Below are 23,025 nucleotides of genomic sequence, written 5' to 3' on the forward strand. Positions count from 1 at the left end.
TTTTCACCTCAATTTAAGTATGGAGCTATAGGTCCATCACGGACAGTGTGGATGACGTTTATGTTTTCTAACGTACAGTCATTGTTCTGAGAAGACCTCTAGCGATCTTTGCGTCAATAACGTGTGTAGGACCCACGTGATCGGATCACTGACTCAACCCTACGTCGCATAGACCCTGTAAGCCGTCGTATGCGTTGCTGTGGCAGGTTGTTCCATTCCCGATGTAATGCACGTTCCAATTCATCCAGATTGGCTATTGGAGGGACCATCTTCGCAACCTTAGAATATATGCCAATGTATACATATACACAAAGAATATATATTAGGGGGTGCTTAACTTAATTCTTTGTGTAGGGGTGCTTAACTTAATTATTTGTGTATAAAAGGCCATTTTCTATAGCAGTTGCACTTGAAGTACTGCGAGGGTATCAATGCATGGTTTTGGTATGAAGTAACGGCCTGCATGTTCGTTTCTGTTTTTACATCAGTGTTTTGTCACTTCAGGTATTGAAATCATGACAATTTACAAGTATGGATCCCTGGTACGTTCATTTTTGCCTTTACATGCGGAACATTAACGCAAGTCATGATGTACTGCAACATGATTTAAAAAACAGCCCCAAGAGGGCTGACGGTCATCTCTTAAGGTTGTAGTTAAGACCACCGCTGATTTGAGAGTCCCCCCCCCCCAAACAACAAATAATAGGTATGGATGGGGGTAACATGAGATGGCAGTGCACCAACCGCTTGATTCCTTGAAACTTGAAAAAACTCTTGAAAATCTTGAAAATCTTGAAAAATCTTGAAATCCTTGAAATCTTGATGGTAGTGCTTGAATTGAGGGAAGAATGGCAATGGACGAAAACGGTTCCATATGTGGGAGAATAGAGTGGAGTTGGGTGGACAGCCCGGATTTTGTGATGTGTAACAAGAGAGGGTTAAATGGGAGAACACGTACATCCTGGACGAACTGGGGAGGCTCGGTGAGCGGAGAGCGCAAAGTATATATATATATATATATATACAGTCATGTGAAAAAGTAAGTTCACCCCATGTAAAGTTTTGACTCTTTCAACATATTTCAACATACAGCTATTTGATCTTCATTTAAACAATATTGATAGATAAAGGTGATATAATATAACAAATATCATGAAACATTTACATTTTGTAGTCCATTGTATAATTTAAATAAACATAAATGCAAATTTCGCATGTGGAAAAAGTAAGTACACCCTTACATTTATCACTACTTCAAATACCTAAAATTAGAATCAGGTGCACCAGCTCAGGTGCAAATGATTAGAACATCGTTAGAGAGGATCTTGGAGGAACCTGCCTTATTTAAACCTCAGACATTTCGTTTGGTTTGCTCTTTGTTGTTGAAGTGTGCGGCGTCACCATGCCGAGATTAAAAGAGCTCTCTGAGGCTTTCAGAAAGAAGGTTGGAGATGCCTACGAGTCTGGGAAGGGATTTAAAAAGATCTCCAAACAATTTGAAATCAATCATTCGACTGTCCGGAAGATCATCTACAAGTGGAGAAGATTCCAAACAACTGCCAACTTGTTCAGGCCAGGCCGCCCCAGAAAATTCAGCCCGAGAGCAGACCGCAAGATGCTGAAAGAAGTCTCGAATAACCCCAGAATGTCATCACGAGACCTACAGGTAGCTCTTGCCACTGTTGATGTCAAAGTGCACGACTCTACCATTAGGAAGAAGCTGCACAAATTTGATCTACACGGAAGGTGTGCCACGAGGAAACCTTTGCTGTCCAGAAAGAACATCAGGGCAAGACTAAAGTTTGCCAATGAACACCTAGGCAAAGACCAGCACTTCTGGAACAATGTGCTCTGGACAGATGAGTCAAAGGCAGAGCTATTTGGCCACAGTACCAGAAGACATGTTTGGCAAAAACCAAGGACAGCATTTGACCACAAGAACCTGATACCAACTGTAAAGCATGGTGGTGGAAATATTATGGTTTGGGGCAGCTTTGCTGCATCAGGGCCTGGACAGCTCACCATCATAGAATCCACTATGAATTCTTCATTGTACCAGAGGGTGCTTGAGGATAATGTGAGGCCATCTGTCGGAAAGTTGAAGCTCAACCGAAGGTGGACCTTGCAACATGACAATGACCCTAAACATACCAGTAAATCCACCAAGGAATGGCTGAAAATAAAGAAATGGAGGGTTCTGGAATGGCCAAGTCAAAGCCCGGATCTAAATCCCATCGAGATGTTGTGGGGGGATTTGAAACGAGCTGTGCATGCAGGAAACCCCTCAAACATCGCACAGCTGAAAGAATTCTGCATGGAGGAGTGGGAAAAAATTTCTCCCAGTCGATGTCAGAGACTCGTAGACAGTTATAAGAAACGCCTACTTGAGGTTGTTTCTGCCAAAGGGGGCAATACCACCTATTGGAGCCAAGGGTGTACTTTTTCCACATGCGAAATTTGCATTTATGTTTATTTAAATTATACAATGGACGACAAAATGTAAATGTTTCATGATATTTATTATATTATATCACCTTTATCTATCAATATTGTTGAAATGAAGATCAAATAGCTGTATGTTGAAATATGTTGAAAAAGTCAAAACTTTACATGGGGTGCATTTACTTTTTCACGTGACTGTATATATATATATATATGAGGATTGTGTTTTTTTATTGTGTTTTTTATTGTTGTAAAAAATATCGCGCTCCTTCCTCCAGTTGTGTATAAAGGTCAAAGTGCGTCCCGTAATTAAGTCATAAACAATCACGTTAGCCAATCATAGATTTCCTCCTTGTTGGTAGTTTATTTCCTTATTCTGTGTAGGTTAAGGCTCTGTTCCCACTAGTTGACACTCCATTGCACCGAATTCAAATAGATAAATCCCCTTTCATTCCTATTCCCAAAGCCTTTCCTGCCAACTGCATTCGCCGCAGCTGCTGGGCGGTTTTCACCGCGACTCCATTAGCCACGAGGTAGGCTTGGAGAAGAAGGGGGAGGAGCTGACGAATCCTGGGCGTGCCACCCATCGTCATCAAGGGTGGAGCCAGAGGGCCCGTGCCGACCAATCAGGGCCGAGGCGAGCTCACCGATGGGCGTGTCCTGGAGGCCGGCGGTTTGATCGCCGGCGGCGTTATAAAAGCGCGCGCGGAAGCCTTGAGAGGAGTGCCAAGAGAGAGTTGCGAGGAGTGCCAAGAGAGAGTTGCAGGAAGTGCCAAGAAAGAGTTGCACAAGTGCCAAGAAAGAGTTGCACCAAGGTTCCAAGAAAGAGTTGCGCCAGAGAAGAGTGATGAGTTCTGGGTTCTGAGTACAAAAAGGAGTCCAGATGAGCTTGGTAAAAGGAGAGGAAGGGATCCCCACAAAGAGTTGCACCCGTTCCGAAGTTGGCTCTACCAGCAGTTTTGGCTCCACCAGCAGTTTTGACTCCACCAGGCAGCTTCGACCCGTTACCTCGCGGGAACCGGATCGCGGTGGCATCGGTGGCCGTCGAGGTCCAGCCCGATGTCCCGTGCGGGATCAAGCCCGAACCATCTGCCCCAGCTGAACCTTCCCATTCCTCCTTCCAATCATTCCTGCCTGCAAATTCCCCATTCGTGTGAGTCCGTCTTTTGTTTGTTCTGTCCAGGGTATTAATTAAGACTGAAATAGGTAAGCTAGAATTTTCACTGTGTCCTTCTGGTCCGTCCCTCTTTCTGCTTTATTTTCTCATCTTTCGTCCTCCTTGGTTCTTTTTGGTCTTGTAAATAATAGGAATAAATTATATTTGTTCTTCCTACCTTCGTCTTCTTCTTAGCATCCGTGTCGTCTTAGTGATTTCCCCATTGAAAACCTGTGGCACGATTTGGCCCACGTTTAAGGAATCGGGTCTTAGTCATTGTTAATAGTTCGGGCCGCGGTCGCCATCCGCTCGGCAAATCAACACCTTATCCGCGGTCCGCAATATATATATATATATTGTAACGAATGTGGAAACGTTACAATGTGAACGTTACAAAAGTACGGTAACACCCTGTTAATGTAAATAATGGTCGCAGTCGGCGTCCTAGTTAATTCCATGAAACTTACACGCAGGTCACGATATATCTTTTAAATAGTGTATTTCCTTATTCCATGTAGGCTAAATATGTGTTTTCCCACTAGATTGACTTTGCATTGTATCAAACAAAATAAGAGTAGGCCCTTCCAATTTCCCCAAAACCTCCCTTCCAATTGCCTTCCGCATTTTGGGCGGTTTTCTTCAAACCACCATTGGCCACGAGGTAGGGTTGGGGAAGAAAGGCGTGTCTCCACCTCGTCATAAGAGGGAAGGAGTGAACCAGCCCTAACAGCCAATCAACACCGCGGTGAGCAACCCGGTAGGCGTGCCCTCGGAGCCGGCGGCTTGATTTCGCCCGAGGTGATAAAAGCGACTGTAAGGGACTGCTTTACGAGATGACCCTGGGAGATGAGCAAAGAGGCTGCACCAAGAGAAGCGGTGAGATGCGAAACGCTCCAAGCCAAAGAGGAGAGGTACTCGGCAAGGAAACCAGCTTTGGAGAGACGCGCTGAAAGGAGGGAGACGGCTCCACCCCAAGAAGAGGAGCAGGTGTGCCGAACCAGCGCGTGACGTCTACCGCAGCGGATACACGACGGAGGGTTTCCCGCCAAAACCGCGAGGAATTGCGAACTGCGGCCTCCCGACCTTGCCTCCCTCTCAAGCAATCCATCTCAAGCCCTACCTGCCTGCAATATCCCCTGTGTAAGTGTGAACGTCCTGTCCTACTCGTTGTCTTGGGGCTAAGTAAAAATGAATAGTGTAAGTTAACGATTCGCTGTGTTACTGCTTCTTCCATCCATTGCTTGTGTGTGTATAATAAAATCTGTTCTTCCTCCGTATTCTTCTTCTTCTTCTTTTTCATTCTCTTTCGGTCGCTTTAGAGATTTCCCGATTGAATATCTGTGGGGCGATCTGGTCAACGTCGGGTGGAATCGGGTTTTAATCGGGGAGTAACTGTTCGGACGCGGTTAAATACACCACCGCTCGGTCAATATAACATCTAAAAGCCGCGTCTGTAACATTTGGTGTCGAGGAGTTGGATTCGGACCTGGGACTAAATTTGTTAGGCCCAAATTTTGGAACACCAATTGTACCATTAGGGTAACAATTGGTGTTGGGAAGTAGAATTCGATCCGGAGCGCGTTTCACGCGCTCGAAATTATAACGGCGAAATTTGATTTTGTTTTACGAAAATATAAAACCCGAATTTTGAGATCGCGCCATGGACAATCAAGGCGATCGGATGTCGGTGGGGAAAATAGACGGGTTAGGGGTAACCCAGGACTTAGGGAAAGAAAGGGAGGAGGAGAGCAATGAGGAGGCGGTTGAGGGGGTATCAGACGCACAAAATGGCGCCTCGCACATGGCCACGGCGTCCACGCCCGCGACCGTAGTAGCGCCGCTGGTAGATTTGGACCTTTTTTTCATACAAATGAAGGCCCTTATGGCCCAGAATAGCGAGAAAATGAGGGAGGAAATGAGGGCTAATAGTGAGCAAATGAGGGCTGATAGTGAGCGATTGGGTGAGCGATTGGGAAACCAAATGGGGGTAATGAGGGACGAAGCGAGGGGTGAGGAGTTAGACAAGAAATTTGGGAAGTTCGACAATAATTTTGAGGGGTTAGACAACGGGATAAAAGAGGTAAAGAATGGGTTAACGGGGGTGGAAAACAGACTGGCTGCCCAGGAGAATCAGTTAGAGGGGGTGAAAAATGGGTTAATGGGGTTAGAAAATAGGATGGAGGACAAATTGCGGGAAATAGGGGAACAATCTGCCAGGGAAATCAAACAAATGGGAGAGCAGATAGAGGAGGTGAAAATCGGGGTACAAACCAAACTGGATGTTCAGAGGGATGAATTGGGACAGATGAGGGTGGCATCTACAAAAGAGATGGAGGAAATACGACGAGGAGTAAGTGAGGAGGTTTCGGGGCTGCGCGAGGAGGTAAAGCGAGGTGAGAAGCGTATGGAGAAAGAGGTGAGAAATAATACGGCTAAGTTACAAGGGGGAATAGAAGATCTGACGAAGGGAGTAGAACAGCTGACAGTCGGACAAAGGGAACTAGCGGACCAAGTGGAAAAGAACACTGCAATCATCGGGGGTTTGAAAGCGACACAAAAAGAAATTAAAAACGAATTAATAGCGACACAGAGGCAATGTCAGATGGTACGTGAGGAACTGACAATGAGGGTGGACGAGGTGACAGAGATAATGGAGACAAAGGACCGGCAGGTGAGGATGCACATAGAGACGGTCACGGTAGCCTTAGAGGACGAACTTGAGGAGACGCACCGAGAAATAAAAGAGGTTAAACAAAAATTAGAGGAAGTGGAAGAAGAGGTGAGTGAAATTAAGAAGAGACGGACAGAAACTAAGAGAGAAATAAAGGAGGAGATAGCGGAATATGTGCAAGGTCGGTGCTCAACTCATAATGTGATGCTCACTAACCAAATAAAGAGTTTGCAGGTGGCAAAGGAGGTGCGGAGACGAAGTACGGAGGTGAGTGGCAATGTATATGATGTGAGGAAAGCTTCAGTCGGCTTGGGGATTGGTTTGGATCCGGGTGTTCGTGAAAGGCCGTTGGTGAAGTGTGTGACAGGTCAGGTGTGCAAAAAAAGAGGTGTGCGAGAATGTCCGACCATGGGGTGTGAGGAAAAAGTGCACGCCGAGGAGTGAGTGTGCCGTCAAGAGTGAGTTGGTCGAAGCGCGTGTGCGAGGGGGTACATGGAAGCGCGGTGTGGTGAGTGTTACGGAGGAAGTAACGAGAGAGTGTACACCTGTGGTGAGTGTTACAGAGGATGTAACGAGGAAGTGTACGCCTGTGGTGAGTGTTACAGAGGATGTAACGGGAGGGTGTGCGCGAGAAAGGTGTGTAACAGATGGGTGCATGAGGAAAGAGCGTGCCGTCGAGAGTAAGGGTGAGTGCGCTGTCAAGAGTGGAGGTGAGAGTAGTGAGAGTGAAACGGAGCGCGAGTTGGTTGTGACAGGTGAGTGAGGATGTACACCTGGAATGGAAGGATGCACACCTGGAATGGTAGAGCGTGTGTGGGGATGCACACTTGAGTTGGTCGTGAGGCACGCGGTTGGGTGTGCGGGTGAGAGCACACCTGTGATTGTCACAAAGGAGGTGACCGAGAAAGGGGCGCGAAGAGGTGTGTTGGTGAGGTGTGCGAGCGACGAATGTGTGCCAAGGTGTTCGGTGGTCAGGTGTGTGACCAAGTCGGTGAGCGGAATGAGTGTACCGAGGTGTGTTAGAGAAGGTACGACCAAGAGCAGGGAGACGGCTGCATGTATGAGCAAGAAAGGGGTAGCGTATGCATGTAAGCGTCCAGGTTTTTTTTTTTTTTTTTTTTTTTTTTTTTTTTTGTATACAAGATCGAGGCTCGTGAAAGAGCGAAAATTAATCACACAGAAAGACAAACAGACACATAAAACAAATAACATCGGGAGCGGCAGACAAGACGGGGAGAGAGGGGGAAGGACACAAACACAACATTTGAGAGCAGGGACCGAGAGACATGGAGACATCGAGAGATCTGTGGGAGGGAGAGGGCTTTGGGGGGGAGGCATGTGAAGGGGGGAGGCATGTGAAGGGGGGGAGGCATGTGAAGGGGGGGGGGGGTGGGAGAGGTATAAACATATGGACACTGCCAGGATTTCCAGGAAATAAGTTGGAATTTCAAACAAGGTGGATCTGGGGTGAATTAGTGGGGGTAGAAAAGATCAAGGTTATGGATGGGGGAAGATAAGAGATGGTGGTGAACAGCTGTTTTAAAGACCTGGAGGGAGGAGAGGGATTGAAGGGAGTGTGGGAGTTTGTTCCACAGGCGGGAGAAAAGAGGAATGAAAGAGTGAAGGTGAGCAGAGAGCCGAGATTTCGGCAGTTTAACCATCAGAGGGTTGCTGGCAGATCTTGTGCGACCTGTAGGAATATTTGGGGGACAGAGCACGGAGAGAGCTGGGGGAGCAAGGCCGGAGAGGAGTCGGTAGAAGACAGAAAGACCACCTACCTGCCTGCGGTGAGTGAGTGAAAGGCCCTCAGAGATAGCTTCATCGCGGGAGATTCCAATGATTTTGAAAGCTTTGGATTCAACAGCGTGAAGCCGAGCCAGGTGTGAGGCAGGAGCACCAGCCCATAGGGGAGAACAGTATTCCATTGAGCTGCGGATGAAAGCCTTGTATGTGGTGAGGAGCTCAGGTGTGCCGAGGAAGGACTTCGCACGACGGAGGATGCCCAGTCGGCGACTGGCTTTGGAGGCCAGCTTGGAAATGTGGTTTTCCCAAGAAAGATCATGGCAGATAGTGAGACCCAAAAGCTTGAGTGACAGAACTTCTTGGAGAGGATTGTTGAGAAAGTAGATGGGAGGGTTGTCCAGTCGATCTTTTCGGAGAGACATAGTAAGAGAGTGAGATTTGGCAGGATTGAAAGACATGTTCCACTTGTTTGACCAGTCTGTGATTTTGTCCAGGTCTTCAGAGAGTGAGGAGGCTGCAGACTGCCTATCTGAGGGAAGAGGAATGGAGCGGCAGAGAGTGGAGTCATCAGCAAAGAGATAGAGAGGATTTTCCAGAGAGTCAGAGAGATCATTGATAAAGACCAGAAAAAGCACAGGGCCCAGCACACTTCCTTGGGGAACTCCAGCCTGAACAGGAAGGGGAGATGAGAGAAATCCATTCAGGGCCACACGTTGACTACGACCAGAGAGGAAGTCCGCAAGCCATGCATGGAGATTTCCATGGATACCATAGGAGGAGAGTTTGGTGAGCAGAGCTGGGTGCCAGACCGTATCAAAGGCCCTTGATATGTCAAGGGAGACAGCTCTGATTTCCTGTTTGGCATTCAGGACCTCCATCCATTGTTGAGACAGCAGAAGCAGCATGTCCAGAGTAGAGTGACCTGGTCTGAAACCAAATTGATGATCAGAGATCAAGCCATTGGAGAAGAGGAAAGATTTCATATCCGAAGCAATGATGGATTCCATGACTTTGCTGATAATTGGGAGCAGGCTGATTGGTCTGTAGTTGCAAGGATCTGTTTTTGCACCTTTTTTGTGTAAAGCGGTAATGTTAGCTGATTTCCAGGATGCTGGCAGATGACCTTGAGCAAAAGATAGGGTGAAAAGAACAGAGAGAGGGTGAGATAGAGCGGCAGAGCAGGATTTTAGGACCCGTGGGCTGATGCCATCTGGTCCAGTTGCAGAATCAGAGTCGAGGTTTGACAAAAACTCCTCCACCTTGTCAGGAGAGAAGGACACAGAGTCCAGGAGCATTTGGGTTCGACTGGGAAAGGTGGGAACAGAGAGAGATGGGTTTGGGACTAAGGATTTCGAGGCGAACACAGAGTTGAGGCATTCGGCTTTGTCACGTGCGATGTCAACTGTGTGGCCATTTGAGGTAAGGGAGGGGATGGAGGGGGAACAAACACCAGAAACAGATTTGACCAGACGCCACCAGGATTTGGAGGAAGGAGATAGGTTTGAGAGTTCATTCTTGAGTGAGGAGAGATAGTGCTTCCTGGCACTCCTGAGGGTAGACACACACTTGTTCCGAGCTTGGTGGAAGGAACTGAGATTTCCTTCAGTTGGATTAGCCTTCCAAGAGGCAAAGGCAAGTTGTTTCAGGGCAACTGCCTCACCACAAGATTCAGTGTACCATGGACGGGAGGAAGGGTAAGACAATTGAAGGCGAGATGGGATAAATCTGTGCATGAGAGAGATCAGTTTGCTTTGGAAGAATTCCCAGGAAGAATTGATGTCAGAGGCAGTGGAGATGGGAGACCAATCCAGACGATTGATGGCTGCTTGAAGACCGTCCCAGTCAGCCTGAGTGAAATGCCAGACTCGTCGACGCGGTGAAGACTCGACGGTAACCGGTTTAGCGGTTAGGGCGACTTATAGCCGAATCGGGCCCTCGGTGCGCGTCGGGCAGCTTCGCGTGCCGCGAGGACCAGCGGGGATCCGAACCACGGCGGTTTCGAAAGAACTGCCGTATGCGATCCACGCTGTGCCTCGCTTGGAACGGCCGCGTCCGGGCTCCACTAGGCGGAGCGGGCAGCTGGATAGGAAGGGTCGTCATGGCGACCACGTTTTGTTGAGACGTGCCGGCAGGTCGAGATCGGGACATTGGATGGCTCCACGCCGAGGTGGTGCGTGGGATCTCGGCCCGGGTAAGCCCCCGCCCCTGCCCCGAATGCGGGACGCATCCAGCCGCCGGCACAAAAGAATCCGCGTTCATTGCTCGGCTGTACGAAGCCGGGCTGTAGACGTGAATTGGCGCACCGAGAGGATGTAATAAGTAGACGGGTGATGGTGATAGTGATAGTGATTTAAAACGAAATTTAGAAAAGTGAGTAGAATTGGCAGTAAATGGAAAATTTTTGAATTGGTTGGAATCTGGACGAACAAAATTGATAGTGAGAGACCCCCGATGTGGTGGGATGGCAAATCCACCATCCCTCACAGACGTGGGGGCAAATGCGCAATAGCTTATGGGGTGTATGGCAGTGAAAACTAGCCCGGGTGGGTTAGGATATTGGTAGGGATCTAGCGAAGATGACATTAGGTGACGTTAAGGTTAGTTAGTGACTGATACCTTTAGTGGGGACGCAGGTAGATTAGTGTGGATTATAATGACGTGGGAGCGCAATAGTTTAAAGGGACGACTGGGAAGCGCAAGTTTCAGAGGGGAGTAGTTAGCTGAGATGATGCCGTGTGTGTGAGGATTGAACAGGTGAGAATGGAACAGGTGTGATTGCACAGGTGTGCAACTGAACAGGTGTGTGGAGCAGTGTATGAGGGAGTGGTGGTGATTGCGTGTTGTGTTGACCAAATGGTCCAGGAAGAAAGGAGGGTGCAGGTGGCACCAGGTGTGAGGGCACAGGTGTGCAACAACAGGTGTATGTGGCTGTGTGGAATAAATGGTAGTGTGGAATATCTGGAGTATTGGAATGGATGGTCGTGGAGTGAGAATGGTGGAAATTGTGGAGTGGAGTGGATGGTGCGATGGTGTGAATGGGGGAAGAGTGGACCCCCATCACGGATACCCGGGGCGGGTAGTGTAAGTGTTAGGTAGAGGGTACAGGTAAATTGTGGTTGGATATTGGCATCTGTGGTGCGGATGCAGAATGGTATGTGGATGGGTGCATTAGTGTTGTGGAAATGGCTGGGCGTGTAGCCTGTTAGTGTGTGTAGTTGGTTTGGGCACTCCACCACTGTAAGGATGTCGGCCAGGTGAGGCCGCAGGTGGGCTCTGGGAGCCGGTAGTAGTTGTTGTGGATGGGGCCCGAGGATCCGGAGGACGGACCCGGGTAGCCCAGTGCCAGAGGGCACCAAGTGGGGTGACAGAGCCAGGAGGGGCCTGCCCCAGTTAGATAGGTTAGGGTGAGGAGCTAGGTAAGCTCGGGTGGCAACTACAGTGGTGGAGGTGTGCAGGTGGGTAGACCTGTTGGGAGAGCTAGACATCGCAGCCCAGAAATTGTGCGAGAGCACCGGGAGATGAATCGGGGGAGTGAGACCCCAAATTGAAAAGCACCACAGTTTGGTCAATGGGAATTGGTTTTTAGAACCCATAGTGTAAGTTGGCCAATGGATTGGCAGGGAGAGACCCCGGGTAGTGTAAAGTGTGTTAAAGTCATTTACAGGATAGTTAGGATGAAGGATCTCCTCGCACCATCTGCATCCACTCACCTGAGGTGACAGGTACTCCACACCATGCCATGTTTTGATTATTTTTTATGATGCAAATGTTTGGATTGTGAGACGCATCATGACGTGGGTGTGACATTGTGCGTAATTCCATCTCTCCCTCCTTATGAGGATTGATGATGAATTGGTGATGGCAAATTTTGAAGTAGAGGGATTGTGGAGACGAATTTGGTATAGGGGAAATATGGGGAAGACGTGACAGTAGTGACGAATTGGTAATGTGTAGATTTTGTACATATGGGGTAAGGGCAAGGGCAAGGGTAGGGTAGGTGACAGGGGGGTGACGTACGGTAGGGACGAGCTTTCTCACTTCGCCCTCCGTACGCATTTCGCCTTGCATTGCCTTATTGACGTGTACCCTTGTGACCTTACCCCTCGCTCAATTGTCTTTCTTTTGCCTCCCACATGACCTGTGCGCCATTGGGTGCCGAGGGGAGCGTGCGTGAGGTGGCCATTGTGCGCCCGAGATTCCCAGAACCAGCATGCATTGCGTTGATGTACCACTTTATGGACCGCTGTTCTGTGGCCAAGTACCACTTGATGGACCCCAGGTTCTGGGGCAGGGCACCTCTGTTGGAGACCGGCCATAGTGGCCAGGGAATCTTGCTTGCGGACCTCGGTAAGGTGGCACCTATGCCAAACAGGTGGACCACCCTTAGTTGGCCCCTGAGGCCCTAAATAAAAATGGACACAAGTTGTGCTTTTTATTATTTCCAACTAGGCCGCATGAAGCCAGAAGACGTCGGGAAGAACATCAGCCCAGCAGAGAAAGAGAAGACCACCACCAGTTGTTTTGTTGTGTTTATTATGAACCATGGTGACTGCGCACCGGGTGGTGCTTTGTGGTGCTTAGTGGTGCTTTTGGTGCTTTGTGGTGCTTTTGGGTGCTTTGGTGGTATTGGTACTGGTGCATCGATGCAATGCGTGCTGTCTCCTCCCTCCCAACAGGAATTTCTTTCTCTTGTTCCCTAAAAAGAAAAAAGAAAAACACAGGTCCTGGGTTGCGTTGTAAATAAGAAATCACGTCATTGTAAATAATGCTCCCCACCGTAAATGTATAGTTTGAGAATAATTCCGTAATTCGGTTAGCTGTGGGCTTGAGTCTGTTAGACAGGGTGCAATGCAATAGGGGGACATACTTATTTGTGTTTTAAGATTGTCACACTCAGGGTCAGGTTAATTGTAGAGGGAATTACACCTACGTGTCACACTAAGTTAAAGTTTAGTAGGCCCGAGGACGGGCCTGAAGAAAGGAGGGTGCCGTGTAATGAATGTGGAAACGTTACAATGTGAACGTTACAAAAGTACGGTAACACCCTGTTAATGTAAATAATGGTCGCAGTCGGCGTCCTAGTTAATTCCATGAAACTTACACGCAGGTCACGATATATCTTTTAAATAGTGTATTTCCTTATTCCATGTAGGCTAAATATGTGTTTTCCCACTAGATTGACTTTGCATTGTATCAAACAAAATAAGAGTAGGCCCTTCCAATTTCCCCAAAACCTCCCTTCCAATTGCCTTCCGCATTTTGGGCGGTTTTCTTCAAACCACCATTGGCCACGAGGTAGGGTTGGGGAAGAAAGGCGTGTCTCCACCTCATCATAAGAGGGAAGGAGTGAACCAGCCCTAACAGCCAATCAACACCGCGGTGAGCAACCCGGTAGGCGTGCCCTCGGAGCCGGCGGCTTGATTTCGCCCGAGATGATAAAAGCGACTGTAAGGGACTGCTTTACGAGATGACCCTGGGAGATGAGCAAAGAGGCTGCACCAAGAGAAGCGGTGAGATGCGAAACGCTCCAAGCCAAAGAGGAGAGCTCCTCGGCAAGGGAACCAGCTTTGGAGAGACGCGCTGAAAGGAGGGAGACGGCTCCACCCCAAGAAGAGGAGCAGGTGTGCCGAACCAGCGCGTGACGTCTACCGCAGCAGATACACGACGGAGGGTTTCCCGCCAAAACCGCGAGGAATTGCGAACTGCGGCCTCCCGACCTTGCCTCCCTCTCAAGCAATCCATCTCAAGCCCTACCTGCCTGCAATATCCCCTGTGTAAGTGTGAACGTCCTGTCCTACTCGTTGTCTTGGGGCTAAGTAAAAATGAATAGTGTAAGTTAACGATTCGCTGTGTTACTGCTTCTTCCATCTATTGCTTGTGTGTGTATAATAAAATCTGTTCTTCCTCCGTATTCTTCTTCTTCTTCTTTTTCATTCTCTTTCGGTCGCTTTAGAGATTTCCCGATTGAATATCTGTGGGGCGATCTGGTCAACGTCGGGTGGAATGGGGTTTTAATCGGGGAGTAACTGTTCGGACGCGGTTAAATACACCACCGCTCGGTCAATATACATCTAAAAGCCGCGTCTGTAACAATATATATATATATATATATATATATATATATATATATATATATATATACATATATATATATATATATATATATATATATATATATATATATATATATATACAGTATATATATATATATATATTGTTTTTCATGAAAAGGCAGTGATGTTGCTTCAGATGAGGGAGTAATGGGGTAAACATCAGGGTTGGTGCACGAGACTGATAAACGTTTGTATTATAAAGACTAGCAACGGTACCACCCCTACGGGCGGGGCTTCAATTGGGAGGCCCAAATGAAAAGGCAAAATATCAGAAATTGAAGGCTTTTTTTATTTTAAACGATTCATATAAACATCCGTTGAATCATATCACACGCAAATCATCAAAATCTAAACATTACATGGCGCCAATTTTGAAAAAAGATTGAATTCTGCAAAACAGAAGCGGCTGCTACACGTCGTTCTCAGTCGCACGTTTATGTGTGAAGAGTGGGCGTCGAATCTGTAACACGGAAGCGGCCGCTACACCTGTTTCTCAGTCGCTTTGCACACGCTGCCGTGTTACTTCGGAGCCACACGTTTATATCGGAAGAGTTCGTCAGGAGTTGATCTACTCTCTCCTGGTACGTAGAATAAACAGTATTTGTCGAATTTCAACAAAAGCCACATCACTGTTCATGTCGGTAAATATTATTCCATCGTGTTTGGGAAAATTGGAAAACTTGGAAATCTTGGAAAAACAATATAGCCTATTTTACTCCCAGGGGTCCCAGGAATACCCACCCAAAATATCGTTGCGGTCGGTTCGGCCGTTTTTACGGTACCGTCGAACGGACAGACGGACATTTGGTGAATTATCGTAAGATAACGACACATCATACATGGAAGTGAGACAGAATGTACATGTTGATATGGTGAGACAGAATGTACATGTTGATATGGTGAGACAGAATGTACATGTTGATATGGTGAGACAGAATGTGCATGTTGATATGGTGAGACAGAATGTACATGTTGATATTGTGAGACAGAATGTACATGTTGATATGGTGAGACAGAATGTACATGTTGATATGGTGAGACAGAATGTACATGTTGATATGGTGAGACAGAATGTACATGTTGATATGGTGAGACAGAATGTACATGTTGATATGGTGAGACAGAATAGCAAGCTAGTAAATGGCATTTGTCTGTGTGTCTACTTCCTTACACACTAATTAAATCCTGGGACCATGTACATGAAGCTTACCTTAGGTGTGTCCGTGCTATTTGCTCCCTGTGTGCAGTCCATGTCCTTTGATGCTTCAAACCTGACCGTCCCTACTCTGCACTGGCTCGGACTGTTGCCATCAGACATTGAAAGGTGAGCATCCAGGTACTTCCTTGCTGCAATTTGTGTTCAAGTCTACAATGGTATGGATTTTGACATCGATCCCTTGTGGCGGAGGGTGAATTCCACGAGCACCGCCATTTTGATTTGTGGCGGAGGGTGAATTCCACGAGCACCGCCATTTTGATTTGTGGCGGATGGTGAATTCCACGAGCACCGCCATTTTGATTTGTCACGGAGGGTGAATTCCATGAGCACCGCCATTTTGATTTGTGGCGGAGGGTGAATTCCACGAGCACCGCCATTTTGATTTGTGGCGGAGGGTGAATTCCACGAGCACCGCCATTTTGATTTGTGGCAGAGGGTGAATTCCACGAGCACCGCCATTTTGATTTGTGGCGGAGGGTGAATTCCACGAGCACCGCCATTTTGATTTGGTATCAACAAGGAGTGCGCTGCATCACTGAGCATGCCATCTTTACTAAAGGCCTTAAAGCCTGTTGGCATGCATTGATCACAAGCACAACCGATAGATGGCAGCAGCTGCTCACTTGAAATCCTCCACACATCCACCGAACCATTCGCATTTCCACCCTTGTTTGTAAATTTGAAATCGGTGTTTCTCGGACTTTCCAAGTGTTTTGAAATTGTCACCTTGTTCATCCCAATCACAAAAGTTTGATTTTGTTTTAATTTGACATTTTTATTTAACGCAATCATTTAACTGATCAATCACCTTCATTTCCGACTTGCACTCCAGACTGGACATTACCAAAGGTGTTCGCCTCCCCATGACACCGAGAGACCGAAGCAAGGTGCAAGAGCTGATAAAAAGACCGTATATCAAAGCGCAACCACTCTGGAGAAAGGAGGTTTGGTGAACATGTTGAGATGACATTTTCACACATGAAACACGTATGTCGTAACCAATGTTAGACCACCTACTGGTAAATCCATGTGGGTTGCTTTTTATGAGCTGTCCGATATCAAATGAGGCAATTTGTCTGATAATTCGAATCGCAATCGGCTGGGCCGATCTGGGGAGACCATTTGCAATTTTCACCTGTACATATGGAACAGTGCAAGTAGTTTAACCCCTGACCCCTGCCCATGAGGTGAGGCTTCACACCATATTTTGCTCTCAGGGTGTTGGTAGAATGCCTGTTGGAGTTAGTTGAGGCACTGTTGCCCTCTTTACCTCTGGCACCGAAGGTGGAGTGGAGGTTGTTTTCACCTGTATGTTGGTTTGTGAACAACATATTTCAAAAAGTTGTGGACGGATTGAAACGAAATTTGGCAGAGAGGTAGCGTGTGTGACAAGGTCGAAATGATTCGATTTTAGTGAAGATCCGGATTCGGATCCGGTTGGTATAATTTTTAAATGATTCTTCAGCATTGGGAGATTGGGCCAAAAACGATACATAGCAGGATATCTCAAAAAGTGGTGGATGGATTGAAACAAAATTTGGTGGACAGGTTGGGTGTGTGACCAGGAAGAATTGGTTAAATTTTGGTGTGGATCTGATTTTGGTGTGGATCTGATTTTGGTGTGGATCTGATTTTGGTGTGGATCTGATTTTGATGTGGATCTGATTTTGGTGTGGATCTGATTTTGGTGTGGATCTGATTTTGGTGTGGATCTGATTTTGGTGTGGATCTGATTTTTTTTTTTTTGTATACTGAATCGAGGCTCGTGAAAGAGCTGACAAATGACGGAGATGCAAACCTGATTTTGGTGTGTATCTGATTTTGGTGTGTATCTGATTTTGGTGTGTATCTGATTTTGGTGTGGATCTGATTTCGGTGTGGATCTGATTTTGGTGTGGATCTGATTTTGGTGTGGATCTGATTTTGGTGTGGATCTGATTTTGGTGTGGATCTGATTTTGGTGTGGATCTGATTTTGATGTGGATCTGATTTTGGTGTGGATCTGATTTTGGTGTGGATCTGATTTTGGTGTGCATCTGATTTTGGTGTGCATCTGATTTTGATGTGGATCTGATTTTGGTGTGCATCTGATTTTGGTGTGCATCTGATTTTGGCATGGATCTGATTTTGGCATGGATCTGATTTTGGCGTGGATCTGATTTTGGCATGGGTCTGATTTTGGTGTGGATCTGATTTTTGTGTGGATCTGATTTTGGTGTGGACCTGATTTTGGTGTGGGTCTAATTTTGGTGTGGATCTGATTTTGGTGTGGATCTGATTTTGGTGTGCATCTGATTTTGGTGTGCATCTGATTTTGATGTGGATCAGATTTTGGTGTGGATCTGATTTTGGCGTGGATCTGATTTTGGTGTGGATCTGATTTTGGTGTGCATCTGATTTTGATGTGGATCAGATTTTGATGTGGATCAGATTTTGATGTGGATCTGATTTTGGCGTGGATCTGATTTTGGTTTGGATCTCATTTTGGTGTGCATCTGATTTTGGTGTGGATCTGATTTTGGTGTGGATCTGATTTTGATGTGGATCTGATTTTGGTGTGGATCTGATTTTGGTGTGGATCTGAATATGGATACTGATACGAGAGTTATTTAATTTTTAAGTGACCTCATCTTCACTTTTTCAGTGATACTTCAGTGATACTGAACTCTCTGCTCACCTTCACTCCTTCATTCCTCTTTTCTCCCGCCTCTGGAACAAACTCCCTCACTCTCTTCAATCCCACTCCTCCCTCCAGTTACTCCTCTCCTCCCTCCTCTCCTCTCTCCAGCTATGATTGCTCCTCCCCATTTCCGGGTCACTCATCCGCTTCAAGTTCAAAGGAAACCTGGTGTTGGCTAAACGGCCGATGCGGCTGGCTTAAGATGTTAAGGTCTTGAGCTTGAACACCTGTGGTATCGTTAAAATAACACCAGGTGGGTTGACTCAGCCTGTCATCCTTCTGAGGTCGGCAAAATGAGTACCCGCGTACTGGGAACAGAGGCACAGCCGCACTTCCAGAAAATGATGCAACCAGCAGCCACAGGCTGCATACAAAACAACACAAAGTTTAAATGATCAATTTCGAAAATATATCGGTACTTTTGTACCATTTGGAACCATTAAAGTAATGTACCAGCTGATGGTACGTTCCATTTTGTACATGACCGAGGTGATGTTGTGATTTGAGTTTTATCAGTGCCCAGGTGAGTGAGCTCCGTGAGGTTGCCAAACCGATGCTGTTGTAAGGGAAGCTGGCTGGCATCGTTACAAATCAGAAGGGTGTAATGAGCACTCGATGTAATGTGATTTTGATCCGCCATTGGAGCAGCTTGGTGCTTGAGTGGGTAAAACCTTTGGGCATTGCCTTCACCATTGTGTGGGGTTCATCGTCTACGACGGACACTTAAGTACTGTTCTTCTCAAACAGCTCATGTAATCATGTTCTGTGAAAGTTGCATTATTTTATTACTTTCAAATTAAATTATTTCCTGTGCACATACTGTATATCTTTACCATTTGATTCCAGCTTAAGTTTCCCATCCACTTCTGGCCGAGCACACAAACCACCAGGGGGCGATTTGGCTACATACATACACACACACACACACACACACACACACACACACACACACACACACACACACACACACACACACACACACACACACACACTTCTGGCCGAGCACCCAAACCACCAGGGGGCGATATTTTGGCTACATACATACACACACACACACACACACACACACACACTTCTGGCCGAGCACAAACCACCAGGGGGCGATATTTTGGCTACATACATACACACACACACACACACACACACACACACACACACACTTCTGGCCGAGCACACAAACCACCAGGGAGCAATGTTTTGGCTACATACATACACACACACACACACACACACACACACACACACACACACACACACACACACTTCTGGCCGAGCACACAAACCACCAGGAGGCGATATTTTGGCTACATACACACACACACACACACACACACACACACACACACACACACACACACACACACACACACACACACACTTCTGGCCAAGCACGCAAACCACCAGGGGGCGATATTTTGGCTACATACATACACACACACACACACACACACACACACACACACTTCTGGCCGAGCACACAAACCACCAGGGGTGATATTTTGGCTACATACATACATACACACACACACACACACACACACACACACACACACACACACTTCTGGCCAAGCACACAAACCACCAGGGAGCAATGTTTTGGCTACATACATACACACACACACACACACACACACACACACACACTTCTGGCCGAGCACACAAACCACCAGGGGTGATATTTTGGCTACATACATACAGACACACACACACACACACACACACACACCAACCACCAAGGGGCGATATTTGGCTACATACATACACACATACACACGCACACACACACACATACACACGCACACTTCTGGCCGAACATATAAACCACCAGAGGGCGTTATTTGGCTACATACATACATATACACACACACACACACACACACACACACACTCCAACCACCAAGGGGCACTATTTGGCTGCATACATACATACAGACACACACACACACACACACACACACACACACCAACCACCAAGGGGCGCTATTTGGCTACATACATACACACATACACATGCACACACACACACACACACACACACACACTTCTGGCCGAGCACACAAACCACCAGGGGTGATATTTTGGCTACATACATACAGACACACACACACACACACACACACACACACACACACACACACACACCAACCACCAAGGGGCGATATTTGGCTACATACATACACACATACACACGCACACACACACACACACACACACCAACCACCAAGGGGCGATATTTGGCTACATACATACACACATACACACGCACACACACACACATACACATGCACACTTCTGGCCGAACATATAAACCACCAGAGGGCGTTATTTGGCTACATACATACATATACACACACACACACACACACTCCAACCACCAAGGGGCACTATTTGGCTCCATACATACATACAGACACACACACACACACACACACACACACACTCCAACCACCAAGGGGCGATATTTGGCTACATACATACACACATGCACACACACACACACTCACACACACTCACACACACACACACACACACACACACACACACACACACACACACACACATACACAGACACACACACACACACACCACATGCATGTGATATCTGCATTATAGTTAAGATGTTATATTGACATTTGTACTTTGACAAACTACAGCATCGTTTACTCTTATTTATACGTTTTCCATTTAATTTCGTCCACTAAAGCAAACCCGACGTTTACGCAGAGTGAATGTGTTTCCTCTTCGCTTGCAGCTGGAGAGACTTGAAGCTTGTGGAGAGAAGGCAGAAATACAATCCCTCACGTCATTGTCATCTTCCTTCCTCGCCCAAGTCTACCTGCCAAACAAACTGCACTTCGGAGGTTGGATTTGACGATCCGAGCTTCTCAGCCCTTCGCTTCACTCCTGCTTCTTCCCTTTTGTGTGGAGCTTAGGTGAAGCTTTTGGGAATGTTGAGCAGCAATCAATGGGCTCAAGAGAGGGAAGCAGGTGTGTGATTTTTATTTGTAGCTCTTTGGCCTCGTCGTTTGCAGGACCAGTGATTGAGAAATGTGGAAACTTCAGATAAATTAATTTAAAATGATTTACAGATTAAACACTCTTGGTCAATATGCAGTGGATTGCAGTGAGACAGGAGAAGAGTGGGAAAAACGTGTATCAAAAGTGATATTTCTCTATTCACATGATACCGACCTTGCTCATGGAACATTGATCGCATTCCCAGGATGATAAACCCCCATATAATGACATGTTGGCCCACCTCAAGTCTTCATGGTACCCAGAGTGCTTTGGGGCATGGACACAAAACCTTCTGGATGTCATGATGTCATTTATTCCTCAATACTCAAGTGGGGGCGGAAAGAAAACCCGCGCATTGGAAACTGGAAAATAAAGATTACAAATGGAAAGTTGACGTTAATTTTCCCAGTTCAAAGATTAGAAAAATAAAGTGTATGGCATTATGATGTACTGAGAGGGGAAGGGGGGGAGCTGCAGTGTGGAGCACACCATTGTGCTGCCTGCTCCCTCCCTGTGATTGAGCTTGCTCCTTGGACATCAGGTGATTTGGCATCATTCGGAAAGAAGCTATATCGCATTCCGCACCCTGATATATCCAGGCTGAATACCAAAATCCTCACGGAAACCTTCCAGATGGCGTCCCTGATGGTGTGATGGGTGGAAGGACAGTTATTCCCAACGCATCGGTCGGCAGAGGAATTCCTGCCTTCGGCAATACTCAATGCTGCTCATGTGGATAGCCTGTTGTACTCTTCACTTACCTTCAGACATGTCTCTAATGTGGAAAATACCTTTACTAAATGTCTGTCATGAGATACATTTATTTAACTAGCAACGGGACCCATCCTACGGGCGGGGCTTCGATTGGGAGGCGGGGCTTCAATTGGGAGGCGGGGCTTCAATTGGGAGGCGGGGCTTCCATTGGGAGGCGGGGCTTCAATTGGGAGGCGGGGCTTCAATTGGGAGGCGGGGCTTCCATTGGGAGGCGGGGCTTCAATTGGGAGGCCCAAATGAAAAGGCAAAATATCAGAAATTGAAGGCTTTTTTATTTTAAACGATTTATATAAACATCCGTTAAATCATATCACACGCAAATCATCAAAATCTAAACAGTATTTGTAGAAGTTCAAGAAAAGCCACATCACTGTTCATATCGGTAAATATTATTCCATCGTGTTTGGAAAAACTGGGAAATTGGAAAAATTGGAAAATTGGGGAAAAATTGGAAAAACAATAAAGCCTATTTTACTCCAGGGGGTTTGGAAGAACTGGAAAATTGGAAAAATTGGAAAAATTGGAAATTGGGAAAATTGGGGAAAAATTGTAAGAACAATATAGCCTATTTTACTCCAGGTGATTTGGAAAAACTAGGAAATTGAAAAAATTGGAAAAACAATATCGCCTATTTTACTCCAGGCGATTTGGAAAATGGGGAAAATTTGGAAAATTGCGAAAAAATTGGAAAAACAATAAAGCCTATTTTACTACAGGAGATTTGGAAAAACTGGAAAATTGGAAAAATTGGAAATTGGAAAAATTGGGGAAATTGGGGGAAAAATTGGAAGAACAATATAGCCTATTTTACTCCAGGGGATTTGGGAAAACTAGGAAATTGAAAAAATTGGAAAAACAATATAGCCTATTTTACTCCGGGCGATTTGGAAAAACTGGAAAATTGGAAAAATTGGAAAAACAATATAGCCTATTTTACTCCAGGCGATTTGGAAAAATTGGGGAAATGGGGAAAATTTGGGAAAAAATTGGAAAAACAATATAGCCTATTTTACTCCAGGGGATTTGGGGAAACTAGGAAATTGAAAAAATTGGAAAAACAATATAGCCTATTTTACTCCAGGCGATTTGGAAAAACTGGAAAATTGGAAAAATTGGAAAAACAATATAGCCTATTTTACTCCAGGCGATTTGGAAAAATTGGGGAAATGGGGAAAATTTGGGAAAAAATTGGAAAAACAATATAGCCTA

General features: G+C 46.3%; 1 protein-coding gene across 1 annotated transcript in view; it reads left to right on the plus strand.

Annotated features, from left to right (window-relative positions):
- SPO11 (SPO11 initiator of meiotic double strand breaks) overlaps positions 1-21,433 on the plus strand; it is an 87,115-nt gene extending 65,682 nt beyond the window's left edge. Inside the window, exons 10-13 of the mRNA XM_078777204.1 lie at positions 505-542; positions 15,373-15,449; positions 16,177-16,288; positions 20,777-21,433. Coding sequence (XP_078633330.1) covers positions 505-542; positions 15,373-15,449; positions 16,177-16,288; positions 20,777-20,896 — 347 coding nt within the window. The 3' untranslated portion in view covers positions 20,897-21,433. The remainder of the gene's footprint in view (positions 1-504; positions 543-15,372; positions 15,450-16,176; positions 16,289-20,776) is intronic.
- The last annotated feature ends 1,592 nt before the right edge of the window (positions 21,434-23,025 follow it).

The sequence above is a fragment of the Myxine glutinosa genome, chromosome 5, assembly GCF_964187855.1.
Source record: "Myxine glutinosa chromosome 5, kmMyxGlut1.1, whole genome shotgun sequence".
Classification (NCBI taxonomy): domain Eukaryota; kingdom Metazoa; phylum Chordata; class Myxini; order Myxiniformes; family Myxinidae; genus Myxine; species Myxine glutinosa.